Below are 25390 nucleotides of genomic sequence, written 5' to 3'. Positions count from 1 at the left end.
TGGGTGGCTCGGTCGGTTGGGCGTCCGACTTTGGCTCGGGTCATGATCTCACAGTTCGTGGGTTCGAGCCCCGCATCGGGCTCTGTGCTGACAGCTCAGAGCCTGGAGCCTGCTTCGGATTCTGTGTCTCCCTCTCTCTCTGACCCTCCCCCGTTCATCCTCTGTCTCTCTCTGTCTCAAAAATAAATAAACATAAAACAAAAAAAAGAAAGTAAAATACTCTGGAGGGGGGCCTGGGTGGTTCAGTCGGTTAGGCATCCAACTCTTGATTTCGGCTCAGGTCACGGTTGGTGGGTTCGAGCCCCGAGTCAGACCCTGTGCTGACGGTGTGGAGCCTGCTTGGGATTCTCTCTCTCCTCTCTCTCTGGCCCTCCCCTGTTCACATGCTCTCTCTCTCTCAAAATAAATTAATAACAACAACAAAACCAACTTGAAAAAAAGGGACATGTGAGAATCACAGAAAATCTTATGTCCATACGCTAGGTTTATAGTATAGATTATTTATTCGACAATAATTGAAATTCAGACTCAGTAAGACCAACCAACAGGTGGGGAAGATTTTTTTTTAAGTGAAATTTTCTTTTAATGAACCCAAGACATAGAAAATAGCAGATGGAAATAGTTGGCTACTTTCTGCCCACAACTACCCTTGGCATGGTCTAGAATCGTTGGAAATATTTGATAGGGCATCCTGCTAGAACTCGTCACAAATGCTTGGTAATCTTGAATTTGGAAAGCCAATGCAACCAAGAGTTTACATTTCTGAAGTTTGAGGCTGCACTTGGCGAGCTATGGGGCACCCGTAAAAGAGGAAAATTAATCCGCTGGACAGCATCATGATGGCACTCAGGCCTGCCACCAGAACGGCACTGCCCAGCTCCTGGGTATTGGGTTTGAAGGGTAGAGAGAGAAATGGTGGGAAGGCGATACCCTCTTCATTCATCACGGAGTGGTAATTCCAGATCACAGGGATCAAGACACAGATGCCAGCAGCTATGTCCAGAATTCCTGAGACGCGTGGACCGAAGGTGGCATTCCTCTGAACACTTCCAACGCACACATTTTTAAGTGCAAAGATGGTGGAGACTCTCCCCATGAGACCTAGGATGCTGGCGACCAACAGGAGATTTTGACAAATACGAATACCCAAAGGGATGTAAGTATCTTCTTGGGTGTAATGGTAACACAATGTAGATCTGTTGGTGTCGGGGGCATGGTGGTAAATGCACACCTTCCACATTCCCACACAGACCACTCCGGAGTGAGAGAGAGAGGTGTTCCCTGTGTGCCACACTCGCCACTCCACGAGGCCCATGGAAGTGATGGCGAGGATCCATCCTAGGGTGGCTAGGGCGAAGCCTGCCGATTGGCAGCTGTTGGCACCCTGAGGCAAGGCCATGGAAACTGCGTGCTGGGGGTCTGCAAACAAATACAGAGCGTCATGAGGGTGGGGCTCCTGGGCTTGGAAGAGTGACCTCCCCACCCCCCACCGTGTGGTCAGCGGTGCTATATTTGAGACGGGAGCCCTGCTGGCGGGAGCCCAGACTGAGTGCACTTTGGGAAGGGCCATTTGGCTTAAAATGGACAGACTTTCACACAGGCAGTTCCATTTCTAGGCATTTGCCTAAAGAAATCATTAAGACTGGGCACCAATATTTAGGCATATGCTATGCATGATATTGAAAAATGGGAAACAAGTTCAGGCCTAACAATGGGGCTCAGTCAAATAATTCATGCTACATCCGTGAGATGGAGCCACGCGCCGTGAAACACATAACAGGGATCGAACAAGGTGTACTCTTTTGTGCTTGGCTCTGTTCATTTTGTAGAGTGTTTTCAAGTTTCATCCCCGTTGTAGCATGTGTAAGTAGTTTCTTTTGATTGCTGAGTCCTATTCAATTGGACAAATGTTTATTCTTCCATCGGTTTTGGACATTTGGGTTGGCTCCAAGTTTGGGCTATTATGGGGCTGCTCTAAACATTTCTATGTAACACTTTGTACAGGCCTACTTTCCCGTTTCTCTCGTGTAGGTCCCTCGGAGTGGGACGAGTGGGGTGTACGATACGTAGATGTTGAACTTTTCAGAAAGCGCCCAACCGTTTCCCCAAGTGGCTATACCATTCTGCCTTCCCACCAGCAATGCATGAAGGCTCCAGTTCCTCCACCTCCTTTCTAACATTTCACAGGCTTAGTCTTCAAGATTACATCCGTTCTTGTTCCCATTCAAACATAACCAAAAGGAAGATGTTGACCATGGATCGAGCCCAAACGGGAACTTACGAAAGAGTACCGTGCACGTCACCGTGCATATAAACACAACTGGAAGTCTCTATATGCTAAGTTAGTAAGAGACATTTTTCACTGGGTTAGCGTTGTTAAGGCTATTTGTATTGTGAAGAATCACATCTATACAGAAAAGCACACAAAGTCGAAGTGTACAGCTCAGTGAATTGGCACGGGGCAAATAACCCCGTCGGCACCACCTGGTGGAGGATAGATAACAGAATCACTTCCTTACTTGTCTTTACAGGGCTTTCCTTCAGCATGGGCCCCCAAAAGTGTTGCTTCAATTCTGCCTGTTTTTCAAAACAGGGATCCTGCAGTAGGTGTTCCTCTGTGCCTGGCTTCTTTCACTCAACACTGTATTTGTGACCTTGGATTGTGACTTGTTAAATGAGGTCTGGCTGTTCAAGCTTTTTAGGTACTTCTGGCATGAGCATGATTTTTTTTTTTTTTAATAAAAACTATACAAAACGCTTCCTTAAGCTTGTAAAGCAATGGAGGATTAATTAATTCTGGTACAGAAGTACTCTGTAATAACTCGTATTTGCACCTCACTGTCCTCCCTGGAAGGAACCCCACACACGCTTGGGGATATTAGAGTATCTTCTGTGGGACTGTCCAGAAACTTAGCTTTTGCCAGAACCCTCAGCCGTTGCAAACATCCCCAAGACCACAACAGCACTTGCAAGCAGAAGTTGACAGAGGGCTTACTGCTTGGAAGGTCTGTAGGTTCAGAGCCACACAGGGCCTCCAGAAAAGTCACCCCTGCCCACCCCAACCCCTCAGAGTCCAATTTGCAAATCAAATTGAAGGCCTAGACCTTATGTGTGCACTGGGTCTGAGACTAGAAGAAATTCCCTCATAATTCACATTCCTTTTCTATTCTATTGTATTTTTTGAGAGAGTAGGGTAGGGGCGGAGAGACAGAGGGAGAGAGACAGAGAATCCCAAGCAGGTTCCTCACTGTCAGCGCAGAATTCCACATGGGGCTCGAACCCATGAACTGTGAGATCATGACCTGAGCCGAAGTCGCACGCTTAACCGACTGAGCCACCCAGGCGCCTCAATAATTCACATTCCTAGACTACTGTGTCATTTCTAAATGCGAACTCTGATAGTATAAATGGAGGCATAAAGCAAGATCAAATGTAAGCTAAAAATGCCATCATCATATGTACTCAATGACAGTATTGAGTATCCAGTCATTTTTAGAAATCAAAGAATCTTGGGGCGCCAGGGTGGCTCAGTCGGTTAAGCATCTGACTCTTGAGTTCGGGTCCCGATCTCACGGCTCGTGAGTACAAGCCCCACGTCAAGCTCCGTGCTGACAGCTCGGAGCCTGGAGCCTGTCTCCCTCTCTCTCTGCCCCTTCCCCGCCTGCACTGTCTCCCCCTCTCTCAAAAATAAATATTAAAAAAATAAAAAAAAAAAGAATTAAACTGTACCCAGCGCTGATGGCCTGTAGAATCAGAACTTCCTAACTGAAACCCTAGAGTCTCTGTAACTTATGCCGTGTGGTCGTGAGGAACATGACAACATTCTTTTTCTCAGGTCAGTGTTATCAAGCTCCATGACCTAATGGGAAAAGTGGAGAAATTGACGTTTGTCTTTGGCTCCAGAGGGCCGCTTTTAGCCATTGTTCTGGAGGCACCTGCCACAGACTTGATACCCCTTCGCCATCAGGCAGCTGGCATCCTCTCTCCTAACGGGCCACGCCCACCCCACAATGTGATGAGACCAAGGGGACTCTGAAGGATGCTGCTGCGATAGTCTGGATCTCATCCCATCAAAGCCCCTGGCTCGCTTACTTACCGTTTACAAACCTACACATACACTTACCTGACATTCTAAAACCCTTCAAGAAAATTGTGGAAGAATGAGGCCATTGTGACCCGGGAGCTAAGGGAAAGTATAGCCATTTTGCCTACCGTTTGCTAAAAGGAAGGCCCACCCAAGAGAAGCATAAAAGCAATGCTGTCCTCGTTAGCAATCGCTCCCCTCTCCCCTCCCCCGGCCCCTGGTCCTCCATGTTTACAGATGCGCCTCTTCTGGATATCTCATATAAACAGAGTCCTACAATATGTGGCCTTTAGGTCTGGCTGCTTCCACTCAGCATAATGTGCTAGGGGTTCATCCACAGATGTATCAGGACTCCATTCCTTTTCATGGCCTGGTAGTATTCCACTGTATAGACATACCTGTTTGTTTAGCAGGTGATGGACAGTTGGGTTCTTCTCCCTTCTGGGCTACTACGAATGATGCTACTGTGAACATTAACGTGTGAGTCTCTGCGTGGATGCGTCTTCATTTGTCTTCGGCAGGAGGGGAATTGCTGGGTCACAAGGTAACTCTATGTCTAACACGTTGAGGGACCAACAAATTGTTTTCTTAAGTGGCGGCACCATTTGATAATCCCACCAGCAATGTAGAAGGGCTCGAATTTCTCCACCTTCTCGTAACCCTTGTTACTGCGTGTCCGTTTGGGTTTTGATTATTGTGTACATGGAAGCACGATGTATGCTCCGTGTAAAGGAACCTTGGTGACAAGGGGCACTTTGAAAGTGAGCCTAATTGTAGTTTTCTGGCCTCGTGAAGTTTAAGACACGACTCTTCTTACCAGTCTCTGGCTCGTAACCTGAATGTGATTTCCATCCCTTGCATTTAACAGAGCTTCGTGAACTCTGAAATGCTTTCCCCAAGATGGGAAACCTTCTGGTGGAGTGTTCAAGCAGGTGCTAGCTTCCCGTGTGCAACGTACACCTTATACTTGCCTGAGTTCTGATATGTCTTTGGTTCAGATTAGAAAGTCTCCCTTTTTTAAATTTTTTATTTGAGAGAGAGAGGGCACAAGTCAGCAAGGGGTAGAGAGAGAGAGAGAGAGAGAGAGAGAGAGAGAGAATCCCAGGAGGGACAGAGAGAGAGAGAAAGAGAGAAAGAGACAGAGAGACAGAGAGAGAGAGAGAGAGAGAGAGAGAGAGAGAGAGAGAGAGACAGAGAATCCCAGGAGGGGCAGAGAGAGAGAGAGAAAGAGAGAAAGAGACAGAGAGAGAGAGAGACCTTATACTTGCCTGAGTTCTGATATGTCTTTGGTTCAGATTAGAAAGTCTCCCTTTTTTAAATTTTTTATTTGAGAGAGAGAGGGCACAAGTCAGCAAGGGGGGAGAGAGAGAGAGAGAGAGAGAGAGAGAGAGAGAGAGAGAGAGAGAGAATCCCAGGAGGGACAGAGAGAGAGAGAAAGAGAGAAAGAGACAGAGAGACAGAGAGAGAGAGAGAGAGAGAGAGAGAGAGAGAGAGAGAGAGAAAGCAGGGCTTCTTATCTGAAGCAGGGCTTGTGCTTACCTGGTGTGGGACTCCAACTCATGAACCGTGGGATCATGACCTGAGCTGGAGTCAGGTGCTTCACGACTGAGCCACCCAGCCACCCAGAAAGTCTTCATTTCCAAGGGTAGAACGGATGCCATACGGCTGCCCTTCCCCAGAGACGGGCAGGTTATTTATTTTCACCAGCCAAGGAGACTAAATTTGAGGGCTACCCATGTTGGCTAATTGGAGAATATAAAAGAGGAAAGAGGAAGTAGATTGTGCGGACCCATGTAGAGAAGCGGCCTCTGGAGGGGTGGGCCTGTGGATGTGTGAGACAGACTTGAAACGGGGCGACAAAACGCCAATAAAATACATAATAACCTCAAAAAGCCCCGTGAGGTTGTCTCACGATGCCATTACAACCGTGTCACAATACAGAGGCTGCAGAACGAAGAGAGCCCTGAAGGGTTCTAAGCGGGGCTACGTGGCCCGAGGGAAAGGGTCTGCCCCTTCCGCCTTCCTTAGTCTTCACCCGAGTGACACTGATGTGGTGCCACTCGAATCCGTGTCAGAAGAGTCCAGGACAGGACCGGGCATCAAAATGGGAAAGCGGCGAACAGTCAATTAATCACGGACAGTGAGCAAAACAAACACTCGCGTGGCCAAGGAGCCCAACACAGACTCGGAAAGTTAAACGCGGAATTACCCCGCGATCCAGCAATCCCACCTCTTGCTCTCTACCCAACGAAGAGACCGCAGATACCTGCACCCCCACGTCCATGTAGTGCCCTTCACGCTAAACCCAAATGTCTGTCCATGGACACATGGATAGAAAACATGTGGTCTTTGACACACCATGGAACATTTATCGGCCTTCAAGAGGAGGGAAGTTCTGACACTTGTTCCAACATGGATGAACCGTGAAGACCTTAGGCTGAAACCAGCCAGTCCCCAGGAGACAAATACTGTGACTCTACTTATATGCAGTCCCTAGAGTGGGCACCTTCACAGAGACAGAGAGTAGGACAGCAGTTGCCAGGGGCTGGGGAAGAAAGGAATGGGGCAGTTAGCGTTTAACAGGGACAAGGCTTCAGTTTGGGAAGCCGAAAACGTCCTGGAGATGGGACAGTGGGGTTGACCTAACATTTTAAACGTCCATTGGACTGTACACTTAACGCATGGTAAAATGATCAAGATTATGTCCTATTTCACCACAGTAAGACACACACAACAAAGAAGGCCGAACCTCCACTGTCCAGTGACGCGGTCTCCGACGCAACGGAAGTCTGGGGAGGACGACGGCTAGCTACTGGGTCAGACGCGCAGAGCACAGGCCGTTCCTCTATCCAGCACAGCGTCCTCGCTTGTCCATGGTCGGCCCCTCGGCAGGGCAGACAGGAGCACTCAGCCACCGAGCGTGACTGGAGCTCAGTCTGAAGGCCCTCTCCTCTCCTCAGCCTGAAACTGTGAGCACATTCTGTCACCCATTGTCTGCACCTTCCAAGTTCTCGGTTGCTAGGTCCCGGACTCCAAGGCAACATCCGTCTTGTAACTGATCACCTCACCTCTTTGGTTTCTTTTCTGAATCATGTATTCTCTTTGCATATCGTTTTTTGGTTTTGTTTTGGTTTTTTTTTTTTTTTGGCGGGGGAGGGCGGGTAATGTTTACTAATGGACCATCAAAGTCCACTTTTAAGATGTATCTGATTCAGACCTGTCTCCTACTCATTTGCTCTCTTGTCCCCCAGAAATGGTATCTAACCCACACCATCAGGAAGTAATGACAATTTTTTTTTTTTTTTAAAGCTATGGCAACACCAGGGCACCTGGGTGTCTCTGTTGGTTGAGTGTCTGACTTCAGCTCAGGACATGATCTCGCCATTCACGAGTTCAAGCCCTGCATCGGGCTCTGTGCCGACAGCTCAGAGCCTGGAGCCTGCTTCTGACTCTGTGTCTCCCTCTCTCTCTGCCCCTTCCCTGCTTGTGCTCCGTCTCTCTCTCAAAAATAAATAAGCATTAAAACAAAAATTTCAATGAAAGAAAAGCTATGGCAACATATATGTGTAGGTGTTAGCAGAAGTGGTACCCACGAGGGCGAGATTCAGTTGTGAAAGACCATGGACATTTGACATATTAGGAAAAACACCCTTAATTCATGGGGAAGGACCTCCTCCTAGTTGAGGCTTGGATTACAGGCTTGTTGACACATAGTCCACGTGGGTAAAATAGCATGGAGTATGTACAATAATTCCTCATTTGTGAGAAATCGACCGAAGACTGGGAATAGCTTCAAATGGGGCTTCTGTAGACAGGAGGCTACCAAAAAATCACATAACGTCAGCTAGCCAGCACTCAGGGTACTAGATTTTATATAGAAGCCAAAATTCCACCAGAATCGCTTAATGTTTCTGTAAGGAATTTATCCCAAGGAAACAAGGAGAGATATGTAGAGACGTAAGTGAAACACACACCCAATGACCTTTATAACCAAGGTTACAACTGGGAACAAATAGGAAAAATCCCATTCTGAGAATATGGTTAATGAACTATTGAGTACCTTTATAGTGGGCTATCACACAGCAATTAAACGCGATGTTAACAAATAACTAGTGGAAAATTCCCAACATTGTTAAGTAAAAAGATTATTTTATTGTTAACAATTTTTTTGATGTCTTTATTTACTTTTGAGAGACAGAAAGCACGGGGTGGGGAGGGGCAGAGGGGCAGGGAGACAGCAGCGGAAGCGGGCTGTGCACTGACAGCGGAGAGCCCGATGCGGGGCCTGAACCCAGGAGCTGTGAGATCAAGACCTGAGCCAAAGTCGGACGCTTAACCGACTGAGCTACCTGAGGTCACCCAATGTGGGACTTGAACTCTTGAGCTGTGAGATCATGACCTGAGCTGAAGTGAGCCACCCAGACACCCTAAATAAAGACTTCAACAACATGATTAGTAGAATCCTGTTTCTCAGGAGAAAAAAAGAAAGACAGGAGAGAGAGAAGAAGGGAAGACCTTTGAATATATTACGTCTCATGGCAACAGGTCTCTGACAGCGGTAACATCTTCATCTGCACTGGATGGGAAAGAACTGTTGTGGGCGTGGAATGGGGTAGAGCGTGCTATGGGCCTAGTAGACTTTCATGTCTCCTGGGAAAGTCCTAGAGCTGTTACCAGGGGTGGCTGGCATGCCAGAGAGATGTCAATAGGGAAGGTGGGGCCATAGGGATGGCAGGAATGGATGTGGGGACTGTAGGCGTGTGCCCGGAGACCTACAATCGAATGCCGGCCGGTGGGGAGAAACGTCCTACTGGTGGGGAGAAAACGCCAAATATGTACCTGGCACAGAATATTAAACATATATTGTTAGCTACGGATGTGCACACGTACGTGCGTATGTGGGTTTTTTGTGGTGGTTGTGTATTTTCCATCTCACCCAAAGCTTATGTGGATAATCTACACAAAATTGAATTTGAAGACCACGATCTTATATGGAGACAGACAGGCTTAGGTTTTCCCCCCACCTCTGGGGACAGGAGCCCCCTAGACCAAACACTCACAGTGCTCCATTACCACCAGTAGTCGCCATCTTTGTCACTGGGTCTCTCAAGATATGCTGACATTTTGACTGATTAAAAATATTAAATCGGGGGCACCTGGGTGGCTTGGTCAGTCCAGCATCTGACTCTAGATTTGGGCTCAGGTTATGGTCCCATGGTTCCCGAATTCGAGCCCCACGTCGGGCTCTGCTCTGCGCAGACAGTGCGGAGCCTGCTTGGGATTCTGTCCCTCTCCCTCTCTCTCTGCCTGTCCCCTGCTTGCTCTCTCTCAAAAATGAAATAAATAAATCAAAATATTAGCTTTTTAAACACAGGGTGGAAGCAATCCAAGTTCAAGTACATTTGGAAACCCTGAGTGAATCTGAAAACGAGTCTTTATTGCAGGCTTCCTTGGAAACTTCACTACGCTCCGAGAATCTCTTCGAGAGGAATACATAACAGAGACACCCAGGCTCACTGGATAGTTTTCCTCTTGGCTTTTCTCTGGAGACTATCCTGAGTGCCTTTCAGTACTTAGATCCCAGGGGCTGTTCCTGTTTGGAACCTTCAAAAGTTGGCACACCCCGTCGGCTCCCACCCTGCTGACCTTGCGCTCTATGTCCTCTCTGGTCTCAGGCTTGACAGTAATAAAATCAAGGCACTCGCTTCCTGTGACCCATGCAACATCCCTCTATCTCCGGACACCGACGCAGAAGAGGCTGAAGGCAGAACCTGGGAGGGTAAAGGTAGAGGCAGCAAGATCGAGACGGTAACGTGACGAACTCAGTCCTTGTTTCCCTCTGTGCGTTAAGTCAGCAGCACGTGCTCCATGGCCCGACCTCAAGTGCCTGGCACACAGGTGTTCCATACACGGCACCCAGGAGGAGGGAAAAAAAAGGAAATCTCACGCTGCTCGGTGATCCATACTGTGTAACCGGTTTTATTTCTTCGCCCATTCGATACCTGTGTATAAATTAAGCGCCTACTCATACCAGGTACCCAGCAGAGAAGCACAGACATACACAAAACCCTGCCTTGTGCTCTGGGGGCTGAGGGTTTAGTGAGCTACGACTGACAGCCCTGAATACACCTCCACGTGGTCCTCGCCGGGACGGATCATGCCATCCAGTAGGCCTCGTCTTTGAATCTGATCACCTGGTTTATCTAGCACAGCCCTATGCTTTCGTGAAATTTGACAAAGACATCGTCATCACGTTCTGTTAGGTCTACCATGTCATTCCTCTCCGCCTGCCTGTGTCAGGAGGTGCCGGAATGGCCACAAGCCTCCGGGGGACCTGGAGGAGAACGAGGAGAGGGTGCACTATCCAGCTTGGGTTGACTGGGATGTTTGTGTGGGTCACCGGGACTCAAGATGTAGCACACACGAACGGTAAACACACCGTGCATTGCTTTTCTTCTCTTAACGGGAAGTGCACAATCCAGGCTCTCAGAATGTCTGTGCTTGTAGGTACAGACCTGCAGCGGTCCCAGCAGACAGGTCTGAAAATGCAGCGAGTGTCTGGTGTCCCCATATCCCAGGCTGTCTCAGGGTACCCAACGCAGCTCATCCCACACAAGTCTGATGGGCCCGCACCGAAGACCAAGCTGTCACCAATGTGGTTCACCAGCCCGAGCACACAAGCTCTCAGGGACGCAACCCTGCACGCTGTCATCAGTGGGTCATGGAACATGGCACACAGATCGCAGAACTGCCCAGCCTAGCACCACAGCAGCACTCTCGGACTGCATTTGAACTGCCCACCAGTTAGTAATCTCTTGACCATTCCAGAACTCAAATGAGACACGCTGAAGTCACCTGGCAGAAGCCAGAAATAAAAACAAAATGTGTGGTATTCATCCACTGAAAAAAAAATCTGACTTGTGAGTTTTTCATTCTCAGTAAATATCCACTCTAATTTTGAATAATTTTTACTTATGAAATTTGTTTAATGTTTACTTTTGCGATAGAGCAGGGGATAGGCAGAGCGGGGAGGGGGGGTAGACAGAGGGTCTGAAGCAGGCTCTGAGATGTCAGCAAGGTGTCCCACGCGGGCCTCAAAGTCATGAACTGCAAGATGGTGACCTGAGCCAAAGTCGGACGCTTAGCCGACCGAGCCACCCAGGCGCCCGTTGAATAATTTTTATTAAAGAGACTCTCCCCGCTCCCATCCAGCCTTGACGCCTCGCAAACCTGCTCCAGACCAGAACCCTTTCTCATCCTCCCATGCAACAGAAATCCCCGTCTCCTGCGCGGCTCTGGCAGATCGTTCAGGGAAGGCCTGTCCCTCCAAGACCAGAGGGAATGATGCACACGCAAGAGTAGACGCCTCCGCAGCACTTTTTTCCAGGCCTAGTGTGGCCTCTAAGCACATGAACAACACGTGCTTGCTTGAGCTCCCCAGGCCTTCTCCAGTGACACAGGATGAAACTCGGAGAGCCCGAGTACCTTGGTCACGGCCATACGACTAGGGAGCGGCAGAGGTGGCCTCGCCCTGGGGACGTGGCTTCTGGGTCCAGGACGCTTGAGTGCTACCCCATCATAGCAGACGCCGGTGTGGGAGATGCAGCTCATCAGTGGCCCGAATTCTTCATACCTGGTGTCCACACTCTGCCACGTGACGACACGGCTCCTCCCACCGAAGAGGTGGGGCACATCCCACCACCTCTCTGAGTTCAGCTGTGGGGCTTGCTTTGGCAATGGAAGGTTAGCGGTGTGATATAATCCGGTATGTGGAAAAACACCTTTGTGCCCGGGTCGGTTCTCTCATGCATCCGCCACTGACTTCCCCAGGCCAGGCTGCCAGTTCCAGGAGAAACACGAGAGACGCACGGAACAGAGTACCATGATCGCCGCATGCGTGAGCTAAAGAGATACCGTACTGCACACTGAGATCTCACAGTTGCTTGTTACACAGCATAACTACGGCCACGGCTAACTGATACAACCTGTGTCCCCTGACTTTTGCCTGCCTGTAAACTGATCAGCTTTAGCTAGGCTGGCCTAAAGTTACACACATATAGAGAATCCATCCCACAATTTATCAGTGGCTTAAGAATTTGACCTATGGTGAGGACAGTTTGATTAAAAAAAAAAAAAAAGAAAAAAGGATAGAACATAGGTAAGTCAAAGACATGCTCCATTCACTCAAAGACACATTTATTCTGTTAAAAGTCAAGCAGGACGATACAATGAGAGCTAAGTGGTAAGGTTCGAGCATGAAGTACATACACATTTTCCACACTGGACTGCAGGATAAAAGCCACAGGCCATACCCCTGACTGAAATCTCGCCATACAGAGCATTCCACAGCTGTGCTACGACAGAGGGGGAGGAATCAGCCGCCACCTAAGAATGCCAAGGGCACAACATTAGCACCAGATTGTTGTTGTATGCAGTAACATAGCTATGTACAAAGATATGTACATCGACTCACTGGAATCTTTGGGTCCCTGCTGACTAGACGCTGAAGAGGCAAACAGGGGAAGGTACAGGACAGTGACCCCATGTGCTTCGCGGCAAGGGGGACAGAGCACTGTATATTGCTGTGTGTAAGAGAAGGTCCTCAAAAGACCTAAAAGGCTGGATAGAGACACACACCTCCTGTTTCTCACATTTTACATATATATCATCAGAATGATTCACAATACTGTATTCGAGGGGAAAGAATCACAGATAAACGCTTTGTCTAAATTAAAAGCAAAACACGCTGAAATTACTGTGTTTGTCCCCCTGAGGGAGAATGACAGAGGTCCGTGGACAGCCAACTTCACCTTCTCTGAAGTGACCAGTTTTCACAGGAAGGGACTACAGCAGGAGGAAAGGAGGACACGTCATTGGCAGGATGGGGATTTTTTTCAAGTCAGAAATCGCTTAATTCAATAGGACTGGAAACTTCTGAAAAGGCATAGAGCTTTCTGGCATGAGCGGATTGCCAAAAAGAGGGTTTATTGCGTGCGTTGCCGAAGCTTGCCACTTTGGGACCCCCGTGGGGTGCAGAGGCGTCAGTGCTGTGGCTCAGGGGTCCAGCTCCCCACCTCTGGCTCATCAAGTACAGACAGCGGTCTGTTAAGACATTTGTGTGCACGTGTGTTCTGGGAAGGCAACCGTCACCGCGGACAAAGGGACGTGTCCCCACCTGTCGGAAAACTTTCATGGGAATAGGGGAAACGAGGATCCAAATGATCCCTCGATCAACCAAATGTCCGATCATCACTTCAACATGACGTCGTCCAAGGGGCTGTCCTGCCATTTACCACGCGTTTAATCGGATGAGCATCTGTGAAGAAGCTCTACATCGGCGTAGATTCAACGGGACTTACAACCAAGCCGATGGCGGTTGAATGTCTTTCCACGTGCTTATTTTATTGCCCGTGCACACGGCCTCTGTGCTGAAGCACCGAGTTATGTTTCTTGCCCATGTACCAACCAGCTGTTTGTTCTCTTGCTTCTGGAAGGTCTTCACACGTTCTAGATCCTTTGTCATAGACACGATTAGCACATCTTTCCTCCCAGTCTGTGACTTGTCCACTGGAAACTGACAGCATGACGGTGTCTTCTTAGTGAGCAGACTCTCTTGAGAAACTTGCGATTTCAGCTAATAAACAGAGGACAGAGTCTATAAACTGTGGCAGAAAAAGATCGGGTTTGGGAGTTGTAATACTCCATGGGGCCTCTGAAAGCGCAGAGGAAAGGTTCTTACAAGTAAATGGAAAGTAACCCTTACGGCATGGCAATAGATTTAAAGAGGCAAAAACAGAAACGTAGCCAATTGTCACTAACAACCATACGCACACAAAGTAAGTGTTACAGGCAAAAGGTAATCTCAGAAATATGCTGTTGGTCTCATGAAACAAGTATCTAGCGAGCACATCACTCCTACTGGACACACTACTGACCGAGGACTTTCACTTTGCAGGAAAAGATCACGTGAACCGTGACGTCAGGACTGAAGCTCCTTGTGCTGTGCGCGTGTTTTAAAGCATGCACACGATTCTTTCTGTGGCGATTTCAGGATGCATGAAGCCAACACGTAAGGTGTTCATTTCACAGTGGGTTTTTAACCACTGGGAAACCATTCCCCTTTCCAAAAGGTTAGTAACTTGTCATCATATCATCATGGTTTTGCTGGGAGACAATGAATGAAGGACGAGGAAGGGTCCACACCATCGGACGAATGGGGTATGACGGGGCAGCCCACGCTCCCCAGGGTAAGGCGGGAGCCAGGGGTTCCCCGCTCATGCGCCTTCAAGACTCACTCAGGCTGCTTCCCGGGCGGTTGGTTCAGGATGTGAAGACGGGAGGAAGGGCACACCTACCAGTGAGAAGGACCACTTGCATGCACTACACAGTCTATACTGCGGGAACCCGCCACCCTCCGGAGGCTGGGCCACGTGTGGTAACTGGCAAAGCAAAATGGCTAATGGTGAGATGTTCTGCTCAGCGTTCAACGGGGAAGCTAAAACACGTTAAATAGATCATCGCAAACACACACGGAAGTTATTGCTTCTCTAAAGCAGCCATCCCGCTAGGGGACGGCTCGGGCTGCAGGACATAAATACCGGCTGGGGTCTCCGCGTGCATCCTCCGGAACCGAGCTCAGAGGGGCACTTTCCGGCCTCCGCCAGGGAGGGCCCTCCTATTTGCCTCTTTCGGGCTGCAGGCTGTCGAACAGACACTTGAGCTGCTCCTCGCCCAGGTGTATCTTGTCTTCCAGCTCGCGCTGCTCGATGATGAGGGCGGACTTCATCTTCACGAAGTGCTCGCAGTCGGCCAGGCTCTCCTCGCTGAGGTAGCTGGCCAGGATGTCGAACACGATCCGCTCCCGGCGGTCCAGGTTCTCCTTCAGTTCCTTGGCGTCCTCGTGCTGCTGGATGAGGACCCGCTGCTTCTCGAGCAGCGATTGCTGGGGAGAGAGAGAGAGAGAGAGAGAGAGAGAGAGAGAGACAAGCCCGTTGAGGACCAGGGCGAGAGCAGGGGCTCCGGGCGGCCGCCGCAAGATGCCGGCCACGCTGCGGGCTGCTTCAGGGGACACCCTGACGCCAGGTTAGGGACCAGAGGTCTGACGGCCTCTGCATGGAGATACTCGGGCGCGGCTGGCCCCAGCCCTTCCTCGAGAGCTCACAGGCTCGTCCCGCCTCCCATTTCTTCCCACTGGCCTGGAACGGCTCAGAGGAACAGCCTTGATGAGAGCAGCTGTCCCCGGACAGATAAGGACAGAATTCTGAGAGGCTCGAAAGGTGTAAAGGACTTAGGGATCCCACGCGCGTCAGAGGCCTGCCCGTGACAACACCGCGGCAAAGGCAGCAAAAGGCACGGATTCTGGAGAACTCGCGGAGCGGGGTGTGTACACCCTTCCGCAGGAGAAGAGCCCCTGGGCGAGCTTGCAGGGCACGCGTGAGGGAGCAAGGACAGGCAGGACAGACGCAGGGAGACGGGGGAGACTCCCCGGCTCCCTGCACGGGGCCCGCTCTGGGGGACACGGACGACCCCGTTCCTAAAATGTGGCACTCACAGCCGCACCGTCTCTCCGCAAAATACACACCTAACGGTCCCTGCCTTCTCTAAGTTTAACGAAAACTAAGAAAGGAAGAGGAGTGCATTCAGTCTCCCACCGTCGGCTGGGGGAGGCCGGGGCTTCATTTCCTCTGTGTGATTTTTACTTGGACAGCAGGACAGCCGCTCTCATTCCGCCACTTTGCGACGTGGCCACGCACAGTTACCAACAGCCACCGTGAGAGTCCAGCATGCGGCGGCTCTCTGTAAAAGCCCGCACACAGAGAGAGCGCGATGAACGTGAGCGGCCACCGTCACTAAGCAGAAAGTGTCTTGGTGGGCGTCAGGTCCCCTGCTCACTCCCGTGCAACACCGCCCTCTTCAGGTCACGCGCACAGAGAATTCTCACGCAAAGAGGAGGCAAAGCAAATCCGTTAAACCCAAAGGGAAACAGGTGCTAACAGACCCTAGAAGTGCGCTTTGGATTATTAACATCAGTCAGGCTGGGGCACCTGCACGGCTTTGTCAGGTAAGTGTCCGACTCTTGAATTTTGGCTCAGGTCACGATCTTGTGGGTTGTGAGTCCCAGCCCCGCATCAGGGGAGAGAGCCTTGGGATTCTCTCTCTCCCTCTCTCTCTGCCCCTCCCACGCTGGTGTGTGCAGGAACTCTCTCTCAAAATAAATACATAAAAACTTAAAACCAGTCAGGCTGACTAGGGACAGGAGGCTGCAGAGGCTGGGAGAGGACCTGATGGGGACATTTTCTGTCTGGAAAGATGGAGGGAGCCTCAGAAAACGTTCTGCCGTGTCTTTTAACTAGTTACTATGGTGTCTCTGAAAACCTTAGCGTCTCCAAACTTCCGCTGCCTGACGCAGATTTTTGTCCAACGCCAACCCTGCTGGAGACGGGGCCTCCTCACTGCCCCTGGCTGGGGGAATGCAACACTCCATTCACAGGGAGCCCCCGGGACGTGCTGAGGGCTCCAGAGCCTGGTACTCAGGAGGACCACGTGCGTGGTCCTTAGCGTTGGCATTCCTTCATCATCCCCAAATTCTAAATAAAGTATCTGTCCGTTCCACCCACACGGAGGGAAAGATAGATTATAGAGGAGCTGAGTTGCAAAGACCACACTAGTTGTTCACTTAAATGAATACTCGAGAACATTCCAATTATGTATAAACGAATCTCTTTCTTGTTCAAGTTTTTTTGTTAAGAATATTTCTATTTTTGAGAGAGACAGAGCACACTTGAGTGGGGTAGAAGCAGAGAGAGAGAGAGAGAGAGACTCCCAAGCAGGCTCTGTGCTGACAGCAGAGAGCTCAATATGGGGCTCCAACGCTCGAACCACAGATCATGACCTGAGCCAGTCGGACACACCCAGGCACCCCTCATGTTATCTTCCTTTCCTCAGATACACGTGGCAAAGACGAGGAAATCAGAAAGTGGAATCTGAACATCACCCAAGGGTCCCGGCTATTTTGTCAATGCTTATCGAGTACGTTCAAACGGTAGTCATCAATGACTTAGCTAAGCACAGAACGACAACGTCTGCGAGCCGTGCTCGAGAACATTTAGGTCGCCTGAAAGCGCTCTCACCTAGAGTAAGGGAGAGGGCTAAATCTTCCGCTCCCCTTTCAGAGAAGGAGCCTTATTAATAATAAAGATGATCATTTGAGGGCCTACACAGAGAAGCAAACTCCATGTTCTACTGATATTTGACCCAGGAAGTGAAGCCAACAAGGGGGCTATTACTTCCTGCATTCTGCAAACCCCCTAAGAGACACGTTCCAGGCTGCACACCTCAAGAGAGGGAGAAGAGGCAGACAAGTCCTCGACTGCTTCCAGACTGCCATGTGCACTCCTGTTAAAAGCAGCAAAAAATCACATTCCATTCTCAGTGAGACCCACTTACACGCATGGTCAAGAAAGGCGAAAGAGACTATTTCCTAGGAAGAGACGCTTATCAGTAATGATCCGTGGGAACAGGTGAGAAGATGTGAAAAGGAGCCCACAGTTTTTCCTGAACATCACAGCAGCCCTGCAGTCCCATGACCACGCCTGTCAGGCCCTGCCCACCACACCCCCCAGCACCTGTCTCCCTCAGTTACCAACAAAGTGAGGGAGAGCCCTGGACACCCGAAGGCGTCCTGCGCTGGGAGGGGCACAGGCCGCCGCAGGGACCGTGTGAGGCTTCAGGGCACCAACTCATGACGCCCCACGCGGAACCTTCCCGCAACCACCTCCCGCCCCGCCCCCCGCCGAGTCCAGGTCAGGAACGTTGTATCTACCCGATCACCAGGAGAAGTAGTGTCATCCAAATTATTGAGGGCGTTTTCTACCCGCGCCAGACGGCCCGACAGCGACAGCAGAAGGTTCACCACTTTGTCCAGGTCCCCAATGAACATGCGGAACTTGTCAAACTCATTGGGTTTGCACACGTCTTTGGCGATGGCGTCCACCTCGTCCCCCAGTGCGCTGTTGGCACGGATGTCCTCCAGCAGGCTCTCCCGGGCTTCCCGAAGCACTTGCAGCTTGCGACTGATGCTCTCGATGAGCTCCTGCTGTAGGGCACAGGGGGGCATGCAAACACTTGTTAGGGTGACCCGACCTGGCACCTGCAGCGGCTGCCAGGGCCCTGTGGTCTCACGTAAGTGACCCGCGTGGGGAAGAGTTGATTTCGCATCAACTTGCTAAGAGAGGCTTTCTAAGACCCGGGGAGAAAGAACAACTCCTGGTGAAGTCCCTGGCGTGACATTTAGACACGAAACTAACCTATTCTCTTCCCATTAGTGTCCTATCACACAGCGATAGGTAGGACGTGGCCCCTCGAGATAAACCTCATTTCACCTTCACCTTGGCCGGGATTCTCGGGGCCCACGTGAGATTCTGTGCTTCATAGTCTGCAATCTTCCAGTGCAAGAACTGACACGTACACAAGTTATGGAGTCTCACGCCTGCTACTGAATGGCGTGATTTAAACGTATGCTCCACACACAACTAGCAACTTAAAGTTAAAACAAATAAAGGGATGTCAGTAAAATTAAAAGTCTTTTGAGAGTAACCTGACTTGAATGTGACCGAAATGCACATATATTACTACCTTTTTAAAAATATGGCAAGAAAGGGGCGTCTGGGTGGCTCAGTTGGTTAAGAGCCCGACTTTGGCCCAGGTAATGATAACGGTTTGTGGGTTCGAGCCCCGAGTCGGGCTCTGCTGACAGTTGAGAGCCTGGAGCCTGCTCTGGATTCTGTGCCCGCCTCTCTCTCTCTCTCTCTCTCTGTCCCTCCCCCACTCATGCTTTGTCCCTCTCTCTCTTAAAAACAAAAGCATTAAAAAAATATTTTAGATAAAATAAAATAAACTGAATATGGCAAGATATATGTCTCAAAAGTTATCATTTTATGCATTTTTAAGCATAGCACTCTGTGGCATTAAGTACATTCACGTCGTGGGCAACCGTGACCACCGCCCATCTCCAGAACTTTCTCATCTTACCCAACTGACACTCTGACCATTAAACATGAGTTCCCCACCCCCCTTTTCCACAGGCCCTTTAAATGATTATCTTTTAAAGGGGCAAAAATAAAAAACAGAACATATAAACTGGCCTTCCTGCTGAAGTGGCAGGATTTGAGTGGCAAAGATGGTCTGCCTCCTCTGGTAGATCTGGGGAAACGCACAGGGATGGCTCTAAAGGAACGCAACAGGTGAGCCCAGGCTGCCAAAACCACTGTCTCCTGAGCACGGATGTCTGCGTGCCGTCAGGCCCACCCACAGCAGAAGCGCCAGGGCGTTCACCCCCACGTGCTGAACCACACACAGCCCACGTGAACCCCTGCACGCCACAGCGCCGAGGTGCACAAACCCAAATGAAGACTGCAGAATGTGAACGCTCACGTCCAGTTAGGATGTTCAGCTCAGCCTGCTGCAACAAGGAACACCACGTATAGAAAGTGGACCTATGAAGTCCCCCCCACACCGTCACCGCGTGTCCTGGGCCCTTTACAGACTCCAACCCCACAGGGAGCCGGCAGAGCCGAGCGGAGAGAAGTCACCCGCCCGGAGGGAGCGACGTCTCATTAAGCTCTCCAGGACCCTGATCTTGGCCGCACAGGGGAAAAGGAGCCTGCACCTCCAGGACTGACACGAAAGCTGAACGCGTGCCTGCGTGACAATCACCAGCCTGGCGGCTTGCAGTAGGTACCCTTACTTGGCAGGTATCAGCAGTCCTGTGTGCAGGCTGAGAAGGTGCCCCGGCTTAACAGACAACAGTGGGGTAAAACCCGCCTGTCATGGGGGCGCCGGGGTGGCTCAGTCGGTTAAGTGGCCGACATCAGCTCTGGTCGTGATCTCACGGTTTGTGGGCTCGAGACGACAGCTCAGAGCCTGCAGCCTGCTTCAGACTCTGTGTCTCCCTCTCTCTTTGCCCCTTCCCCGCTCGTGCTCTGCCTCACTCTCTCTCTAAAAAATAAGTAAACATTAACAAAAATTCAAAAACAAAAAACGCCTGTCCCGATGACAGTTTAGGTGGGCAAAGTCACACGGCGGCACGAAAGACACGCTGAACCACGAGCAAGGCAGCGTATGCTTTGTAGGAGCCGATGATGTGTCCGCTTTGTCTGCGGAGGAGATGCTGACGAGAATCCCCATCCGGCGTTGATGCGCACGCACAAGTACGTATAACGACAAGTCCATGGCCTGGAAAGGCATGGGCACTGCCTGCTCGTGGTTCAATCTGCCTAGGGCTTATCGCAATGTCTGGGTATCCTGCAGATTAAGATGGCAAGCAGTTTCAGAGGAGAGCCGTCCTCGTCCTCACTGCAGATTCATCGGCATGGGTTTTCTCCTAAAACACCCAACATGGAATTTATAAACTGCTTTGGGCTTTTTCGGGTCAGGTTCTAGTTAGTCTTCCCTCACTAATTCATTTATTTTACTTATTTTGAGAGAGAGAGAGGGAGAGCAGAGGAGGGGCAGATACAGAGAGCGACACAGATTCCGAAGCAGGCTCCAGGCTCCATGCTGTCAGCATAGAGCCCGATGCGGGGCTTGAACCCACGAACTGTGAGATCACGACCTGAGCCGCAGTCAGATGCTCAACCGACTGAGCCACCCAGGCGCCCCTTCCCTCACTAATGTAAAGCTGTATGCGTCTACAGTTCTCTGATATTTTCTCTCAGAATGTGGGCTGATGCTTGTGTCTCGGTGCGTCTGGTTACCTACCTATCTGGGGAGACGGTTTAAGTCAACTTCGACTCCCACGGCTAAGATGGCCTTTTTCAGATACTCATAACTTGAGGGGAGAGCACAAAATGGATTGTAGTGATGGAGAACCTTCCAAATTCTCACCTGCAGGCAACCCGTAACCCGAGTGAACACCTCAAGCAATTCAGAGGATTGTGGATGTGTGAGGACCCCTAGCCAGGGCTTCTAGTAATTTTCCTGTTTCATTCTTCTTTAGCAATTATCGTGATAAAGATTTCACACCAATGCATGATATGCGCCTTCAAAACCTGCAATAACATCTGAGCGAACTTGAAGCTGGGCATTCTGGAAGGAGCCCAAATTCCTCTGATTCCTTTATATGTCTTGCGTAAAGTTTTATTAGAAACACCCTCCCCTTCTTCCATAAAGGGCCAGACGCTGACTTTCAGGGATCTTGGGACAAGGCCTGGCCCAGGAAGCATACGGATCACTGGTTATCAGCACTAGCCGGGGTGCAGCAGGCCTCACCCGCCACGTCAGAGGAGCCTCGCGTGAGCCCATCCACTTGTGTTCTGCAGCATATGGCATTCAAGAGGGCCTGGGGGGAGAGCAAGTGGTGGCAAGAGGCCAACCACCCCCCCCTCCCCGCCCACCCTGGGTCTCACAGCAGGTGCACTCCTGCCCCTTACCTCTGTTTCCGGTGCCCCCCGCACACCTAGTTTTGTCCCCCTCTGTGGGGGGAATGAGGTCTTTTCTCTCTGGGCCTCATGCCCACCTCTAAGTTCCAGGGAAGAACCACCACCCTCAGATTCCAGATGTTGACCATGGAGTGTCTGCTTCTGCTGAAGAATCCAGTATCTCAGTTGGGCCTCTTTCTGGGCAGAGTGTGCCTAAGCCGCCTCGGGTGTAAAAATGGATTTCGCCTTCCTGGGGTAACGCTTCCAACCAGCCACCACAATTCCCTCTCTGCATCCCTGTGTCCTCAGCCTTCTCCTAAAACACAGGGTCACCCGATTTGGCACTCGGGCTCTGTGAGCATGCAGCGATGCTGGGACCATGACAGCCAAGGTCCCTCTGGGCACGTGGGTCCACATGCGATTCGGGGTCAAGCCGCTCTACCATTATGGCCCATCAGGTACAGCCACACGGCACGGACCTCCTTCTCCCCACCGTGACACTTTGTACAACCACACGACACAGTGTATTTGTGGGTTATGGGAAGGAGGCTGAAAAGACAGGGTGCCAGTTGCCTTTGTCAAATCAAGCCGAAAAGCAGGATTACTGAGTCACTAACACCATAGAGAACTGTGATTTATAGCATTTGCCGTTTACTGTGAAATTACTCAACATTTGCATCTGGAATAAGATATGTCAGTTGTGTTAAGAATTTAATCATGCGAGGGTGCCTGGGTGGCTCAGTCGGTTGAGAGTCTGGCTTCAGCTCAGGTCATGATCTCATAGTTCGTGAGTTCGAGCCCCGCATCAGGCTCTCTGCTGACAGCTCAGAGCCTGTTTCGGATCCTCTGACCCCCTCTCTTGCTGCTCCTCCGGCCCCCAAAATAAATAAACATTAAAAAAATCCAAGAATATAATCATGCGGAGTAGGTTGGGGCGGGGGGGGGCGGGGAGTAGGCTGTCAGGAGCCAAGTTCACAGGGATTCATCTCAATCCCAAAGCAGTCATCTAAGGTGAGGCAGTTGCCCAGCAACTTGAGCCTCCCAAAAGCAGAAAGAGAAAAGAGCCACCCAGATGAAGGCTGGGCAGTACCAGGGCGTGCCCCACCCCAAACTCATCACAGCACGAGAAACAAGGCCATGTCGTAAAAAGAGTCTGACTTCGTTCGGCTCAGGTCATGATCTTGCGGTTCGCGGGTTCGAGCCCCACGTCGGGCTCTGTGCTGACAGCTCAGAACCTGGAGCCTGCTTCACATTCTGCGTGTCCCTCTCTCTCTCTCCCCCTCCCCGGCTCACGTTCGGTATGTCTGTCTGTCTCTCTCTCTCAAAAACAAGCATTAAAAAAGAAGAAAGAAAAAAGAAAGAAATTGGATATGTGATTGGAAGCCAGATACAAGCCCAGGACTAAAATTCTTATCTTTTATTCCCTTTAATTCCCTTGAACAAAAAAGCAAATATTCCCCAAACTGAAAGTAAACTTCTCTCATGCATGGGTCACAGTATTTCTTCTATTATATCTGAAATCAGCCAGTGGTGTTTTTATTTATTTTTTTTCAACATTTATTTATTTTTGGGACAGAGAGAGACAGAGCATGAACGGGGGAGGGGCAGAGAGAGAGAGGGAGACACAGAATTGGAAACAGGCTCCAGGCTCTGAGCCATCAGCCCAGAGCCCGACGCGGGGCTCGAACTCACGGACCGTGAGATCGTGACCTGAGCTGAAGTCGGACGCTTAACCGACTGCGCCACCCAGGCGCCCCAGCCAGTGGTGTTTTTAAACCACCAACTATACACACATAATCTTTTGGGAAGATTTTTGTTAAAGAAAAAAAAAAGAGTGTTTTTTTATGAAAGCAGTTTTCCAAAGTACTAACCATATGGCAAATGCTCACAAAAGGCTGCTTCCCTCCTTTTCTTTCCCTGGTAGTATTTGACGGGCTCAAGGCCCTGGAATAAAGAGTACGTGCTAGCCTCCGAAACGGACTTTCTTTGGCAATCCCGTCATCCGTTTAATGCTAAGGCCTTCCTAAAAAACTAGGTAATCACCTAGATGCCACAGGTCTGGCGTGCTGACAGATCATGGAGATTTAAAGCTAACAGAGCAGTAATGACATTGACACTGACAGCAGTAATGCTGTCCCTACCATGACCTCATGGCCACTCACTATGTAGTCCCTGACCTCATTTCTGACTTTATCTCCAGTCCTACCCTCCTGGTCCACATAGCTCCCCCTAAAGCCACTGCTGCTTCTCCAATGTGTCACGAGCCTACCACCTCAGGACCTTCGCAGCGGCTGGTCCCCTTCCCCCAGTGCACCCAGATATCCACACGGCTCACCCTTGACACCACTCTAGGTCGCTGTTCAATCATCCCCTCGCCGGAGCCCTCTCTAGAATCACCTTCCTTTGTTTCACTCGATTCTTTCACTCTGTTTTAATTCTCTCACCATCCAATGTACCGCATTAAACGTTGGCAAACTCTTTCCATAAAGGGGTAGACAGTAAAGATCCTCGACGTTCCAGGTGGCGTGGTCAGCTGCAACTACTCAACCCTGCTTCTGTGGAAGGAAAGCCACCAGAGAGCATCTCTAAGTGAATAAATGTGCCTGTGTGTCAATACAACTTTGCTCACGAAACTGGGTTTGGCCCACAGGCTGCGTGCAGTGTGCCGACCCCCTACTGTGTATTTGTTTTCATGTGGGCTGAACAGAAGCTCCCCTCTGGAAAGGAAGGGCTCCGTTCTGTTTGGTCTCCTGCTGTGTCCCTAAGCGCCTGGGAGTTCTAGGAGCCAAGAAATGCCGCTGCTTGGTGGACAAAGCACTTTACAAGCACCATGTGGGGACTATGATCTCCTGGCTGCAGGTATTAGAACCTGATATTCAAAGAGAACAGGTAACTTGCTGAAGGTCACAGAATGAAGTCCGCAGCATTTTAACTAAGGTGGAAGGGACAGATTACTTGGACTGAGATGTGAGGCCCCTTCTCTGCCAACGAGCACGATTTCATTGACAATGGCCTTTCCTACCTTCTTCACCGACAGGTCGTGGTCCAAGTCGCTCCCCGAATCCTCCTCGGGCTCCTGCTGCTCCTGCAGATCCTTCATCTTGATCAGCAGCTCTGCCTTGGGGACCGAAGTGCTGTAGTACGTGGAACTGGTGGCCAGGGACATGGCCGCCGGCACGCTCGGCTCCTCTCTCCTACGTAAAAAGGTCAGAACCGCAACTGGCTGGGACCCTACGCGCACGTGCCCCCTTCCAGCTCACGGCCTCGGTCCCGACGAGCCAACGGGGCCGCTAACCAAAAGACAACAGCCGGGGGATGGGACCGCCAAAGGGGGACGGAGGGGCAGCCCTTGTCTGCAGCCATGTCTGCTCCCTCTTGCTTTGATCCGACTCACCCCCTCTGCCCCTCTCTCGGGCATCTCACGGGCACTCCCACCTACCGCCAGTTAACGACGTGTATGGACACAACGGACATAAACAGGACAGATGTGAGCACACGCCTGTGCAGGCGGCCCACGGAATGAGACAGGACGCAAAGCACGTTCCCCCAAATCATGGAAATGCATCCGTTCACTCCGTTCCACAAGCGGGAACAGAAAGCCTCCTTAATAACTATGACGTTCAGGAGCCTTCGTGACTGACATCCGGGGCTGTGGGGGTGTCCTGTCCACCGCAGGGTGTTGGGCAGCCTCCCTGTCTCCACCCACAGGATGCCGGGAGCACCTCGCGGGGGCGACAACTAAAAACGTACCCGGACATTGCCAAGTGTCCCCTGGAGGGAGACGACGGCCCAGCTGAGAAGCGCTGTCTTCTGAGAGGCACCTGCGGGCATCGCAGGAGCTGCGCTATCCTCACATCTTTGCCAGGCCTCAGAGTCGTCATCCCCAGCC

At 50.6% G+C, this 25390-nt stretch overlaps 2 protein-coding genes, 1 long non-coding RNA gene and 1 other non-coding gene across 7 annotated transcripts in view; all 4 read right to left on the bottom strand.

Annotated features, from left to right (window-relative positions):
• Positions 1–466: 466 nt before the first annotated feature.
• CLDN34 (claudin 34) lies at positions 467–7442 on the bottom strand. Its single transcript, XM_045051034.1, has 2 exons — positions 6834–7442; positions 467–1419 (listed from the first exon to the last, which is right to left on the bottom strand). The coding sequence occupies exons 1-2, from the start codon at positions 7126–7128 to the stop codon at positions 755–757; spliced, it is 960 nt and encodes a 319-aa protein (XP_044906969.1). The 5' UTR covers positions 7129–7442; the 3' UTR covers positions 467–754.
• LOC123383442 lies at positions 1895–5484 on the bottom strand. The gene is made up of 2 exons (XR_006593165.1): positions 5342–5484; positions 1895–5044 (listed from the first exon to the last, which is right to left on the bottom strand). It is a non-coding gene; the product is annotated as an uncharacterized LOC123383442 (long non-coding RNA).
• A 4817-nt stretch (positions 7443–12259) lies between the features above and the next one.
• The window catches only part of SHROOM2 (shroom family member 2), a 157579-nt gene continuing 144448 nt past the window's right edge, over positions 12260–25390 (bottom strand). For 3 of the 4 annotated variants that reach the window (XM_023249376.2, XM_023249374.2, XM_019823536.3), the window contains 3 exons: positions 24524–24695; positions 17907–18179; positions 12260–15026 (listed from right to left, as the gene is read on the bottom strand). In XM_023249376.2, coding sequence (XP_023105144.2) covers positions 14760–15026; positions 17907–18179; positions 24524–24695 — 712 coding nt within the window. In that variant the 3' untranslated portion in view covers positions 12260–14759. The remainder of the gene's footprint in view (positions 15027–17906; positions 18180–24523; positions 24696–25390) is intronic. The other variant, XM_023249375.2, reaches the window with a different exon arrangement.
• Positions 20654–20738, bottom strand: TRNAR-GCG. The gene has a single exon. It is a non-coding gene; the product is annotated as a tRNA-Arg (tRNA).

This window comes from Felis catus, chromosome X (genome assembly GCF_018350175.1).
Source record: "Felis catus isolate Fca126 chromosome X, F.catus_Fca126_mat1.0, whole genome shotgun sequence".
In the NCBI taxonomy this organism is placed as follows: domain Eukaryota; kingdom Metazoa; phylum Chordata; class Mammalia; order Carnivora; family Felidae; genus Felis; species Felis catus.
Note: the sequence above shows the minus strand (reverse complement) of the source record. Positions and strands in the feature narration are given on the sequence as shown.